Genomic DNA, 4,196 nt, shown 5'->3' on the forward strand with positions numbered 1-4,196 from the left:
CAGAGTCTGATTCGACACATTTTTCCCAACTTAGACTCCATAGCCCTGCAAAGAACACACCAGACTATTCCAAGTTTATTATACAAGGAAATGCATTTCTTTATATAATAAAGTTGAAATAGTTAATTACTGGTGTGTTCTTTATATGATTTGTTCTCTTCAGCAAAATTTTTGCTTATCACTAAAGGGTCTATCAGGAGAACACACAGTAACTTTTAATTTTTATTAATCAAATGATCAGGATTTAACTTTGTTAATTAATCCACCTTTATCATTTGATTATTAATATATCAATATAATTCAAACTTGGTTTTTTATATGACTAACAATTTTATTATTCAATACAAAATTTTCATTAATTTCAAAATTATATTTTGATTATTCATGAAAAATACAGATCTTATAAATACAAAGTGATGTTCATGGCTCATGATTTTTTTGTAACATTTTCTACATTAAATTAATGTATTTTCGTTTTTAGCCTATTGTAATCTGTTGATGTCTATGGAAAGTAGCTGAAACTATTAGTTTGCCCAATACATCTTTCCTTTAATAAATCTAACACAATCTTTTAATTTGGATTTTATTAGATTTATAGTTAGCATAGTTTGGTTATATAGTCAGTTTCAATTATAATTATCATTATGTACACAATTAAGTTCATTAAAAAACAATCTTTAGACCACTAAAAACCTCTTCAGCTTCCTTCAAAGCATGTAAAATGTAGCAAGAATCTGGAAGCTGAAGAGCTTTAGTGGTCTCAAGATATTATGTGTTTCCAGTGCTAGTGAAGAAAATTTTGTTACAAAACAATGTTAACAAGCAATTATTTATTGTGACATTGTCACAATGCTGGGCTGCAATTTTTAATCATATTCTTAATTTATTCAATTTAAAATGCATGTTTTCCATTGTAAATTTGTAGTGTCTTGTCCTTGTACTGTACATCATACTTTTCCTGATAGCAGAGTTATGCCAGTCATCTATGTAACTCCATACAGGGAAAAATTTTTTAATTGAATTCACATAACTTCCAGTCTAGACTGGAAGTTCATATATAGTTAAGCATTCTATATCTGATCCTGAATTCCATTTATCTAACACTATTTTTGAGATTAAAGAAAGACAGATGGATAGACAGTCTATGACAGTGGAAATTTATAGATCTACAATTTCTTCAAATTGTAGCCCAACTAAAGTAAAGATTGTATGGACATTTAGACTAATATGCACTCTCACAATAGTTAATTAAAATATTATTGAAATCAATATTATAATACTATATTATATTATATTATTGAAATACTATATTATAAAAAATTTAATATTAATCTTACCAGGTGACGTATTTGATCTTGAAAGATTTGCTCTTACAGGAGGTTCACCATGAAGCATACTTGCTGGATGTATACCTATTGTTCCAATGGAAGGTGACATTATTGAAGGTCGTATGGGTGAAGGATGTAATGAACCAGGAGTACGTGGAGAACAAGGATTAATTAAAGTCTGATCTTGTGTTTGCCAAGCAGAAGGTGAATGCTGCTGATTAGAGGTTAATGTTAGATGAGGACGAGGAAAACATTGAGGAGTAGATGATATTTGATTTGTGGTTACTGTTTGAGAACCTTGTGAAGAGATTAAAGACCCTGGTCCACCAAGTGAATCATCTGGTGGGCCTGATAACACATCAGCTTTCAATCGTTCAAAATCAATATCACTAAGCAGAGCATCTGCATGTGGAGATATTATTCCTTCTTGATTCTGTCGTCTTTGTTCCCTTTTTTCTTGTTCAACTAGATCCTCTAAGAGCAGTGGCTGTTCTTGGAGTAAAGATTTTTCTTGTCCATTAGAAGACAGAACTTGACTAGATGAGAGATTAGCTCTAGTAAGAGACTGATTTGGAAATATACCTCTTGGACTAGTTATTACTTGCTGCTGAACTGACATACTTTGGGGTCTTAAATTATGTGCTTGATAGGGAGGTGGAGGAGGAACATTAGCTGGATATGGTGGTGGTTGAGAAATTCTTAAATGATCAACAAAATGTGTTTGATTTGGGGAGTTATTTTCTTGTTCCCTATGGAGAGATACTTGAGGTTGACCAAATGTTCCTGGAGGAGATGGTGCTATTATTGTTGACTTAATATTTCCATTTCCATGTTGTGAAATCTGCAACTGATCTGATGAAGAAAATGTAAGAACATTTGAAGCAACAGTAGTAGTGACGTTAGTAAATGATACAACAGACTGACAAGTTGTTAAATCATCAGAAGCAATGACAGATGATGATGATGATGAAGTAGAAATTAATTTACATACATTTTTATTTTCACCTTCCTCTATTTTGCTACTTATATTAGAATCAATACTTTCTTCTTCAAAAGTTTCTTCATTCTTTTCCAATTCTCTTTGTTGACTAAATTCTAAAAATTTTGTTTGAAAATCAGCGTTATTTAATTCATTTTGAAGACCAAGTTTTCCTTCTTCATTTTCACTTTGTTTCTTTTTTTCTTCTTCTGCATTAATTTCTTGTTTAATTTCAACATTAACTTTTTTACCTTCTCCAGATCTAGCTTTCATTTCTTCAACTTCCTCATCAAGTTCATCATCTTTGTCATCTAAATCTAAATGCTCATCCAAAATATTGCTTTTTTCACCTTCACCAACAAGTCCTTTATCAAGTTCAGGATCAGCATATTCTAAGATGTTGAAGTCATTACCTAAACCTAATAAACAGAGTTAACAAATTAATGACTATCTTTTTAAGTAGTGTACTAAATATAATAAATATAGCACATTTCTGCACATATAAAAGCATGCTCTTACAGATAGGTCAAAACTGGCATTATATTTTGCAAAGTATCTAAAAAATACTAATTTAAAAAAAAATTTTGTAGATTGAAAGTATTTTTTTTTAATATTGGCTTTCTATCTTTAATAACAGTTACCACAAAGATGTCACTAAATAGTTATTGTAACAGTACTTATACATTTAATTTACATTGACAGTGCTCTTATAAGCCAGAACAAACTGGCATAAATAAAAGCATGATCGTATAAGTGAGGCAAATTTCTCTGTCTATTCAGAAGAACGTTGATTCTTCTGAATAGACAGAGATATGTTGAAAATAATGGTAAATATATAGTCTCATAAATATTATTATATTGCAAAATATTTCATTTTTGTTAAGGAAAATACAACAAAATAAATATATTATGTTTTATCTTGGAGACTGGTTCTATATTTTATCTTTTAATATTTTTAGAAATACAGTTATTTTTATTTATTTTAATATTTAACTATTAATTAATATTGTAATTTCAAACATTTTTAATCTTCCACTGAAAGACATAATTTTCTTATAAAATGTGGAAGCATCATTTTTAAAAATTGGAAATTGTGATGAAATTTTCTCGATTCAGACTTTGATACCTGGAAAACGTCCGATTTTTTCAATTCTGATTAATTGTCCCATCACTAATTACTACTAAAAATTTATAAAGAACAGAAAATACTGTAATATGTAATAGTAATGTTTTATAGATGTATAAAACCTCTGCATATCTTGTTTTAAAGAGTTTCCCTGTAAAAATGTGGCAGTATTTTGCACCATTTTTTCTGTATTTAACTTTCTTAAGACCAGGGTAACGATCTGCCGCACCCCTCTTTGTTATAACAATGTACTAGAGTACCGATTCGTCATTACCCTTCGAAAAATCGATTTTAATGAAAATTTTTGGCAACAGATGCCACCACTTGACGGTAGTGTGTTGCTTACCATCTGTTTCACATATTTGTGTCCAGGTGGTGTTTTGTCGACTCAAAAATTTTCATTTAGCGATTTTTTTTTAATTTAAATATTTTAAAATTTATTTTATAGCATATTTACGTAATAATATTACTAAAATACGTTTATTCATGCTATAATAAGTTTATTTAGTTATAATAAAGCAATTTATGATAAATATTTAAATTGTAACTTTTAATTTTAATATTTTATAAATTTTTAATTTTTTATTTTTTAATTTAATTAAAAATATTAGCACATCGTAAATGTATTACTACTGGTTTATATATTTATCACAATAATTTATATTATTGTTCAAAATAAAATGAATAAAGAATATTAGTTCATAATATTCATCGATAGCAAAATAAAGGTTACATTCCAAACAAAGGATATATTATAATCTGT

General features: G+C 28.6%; 1 protein-coding gene across 1 annotated transcript in view; it reads right to left on the bottom strand.

Moving 5' to 3' along the window:
• Positions 1-432: 432 nt before the first annotated feature.
• The window catches only part of LOC111641185 (N-acetylated-alpha-linked acidic dipeptidase 2-like), a 90,987-nt gene continuing 87,223 nt past the window's right edge, over positions 433-4,196 (bottom strand). Inside the window, exon 18 of the mRNA XM_023387313.1 lies at positions 433-2,726. Coding sequence (XP_023243081.1) covers positions 1,306-2,726 — 1,421 coding nt within the window. The 3' untranslated portion in view covers positions 433-1,305. The remainder of the gene's footprint in view (positions 2,727-4,196) is intronic.

This window comes from Centruroides sculpturatus, unplaced genomic scaffold, assembly GCF_000671375.1.
Source record: "Centruroides sculpturatus isolate CEXI.00-Female unplaced genomic scaffold, Cexi_2.0 scaffold1307, whole genome shotgun sequence".
Taxonomy (NCBI): Eukaryota; Metazoa; Arthropoda; class Arachnida; order Scorpiones; family Buthidae; genus Centruroides; species Centruroides sculpturatus.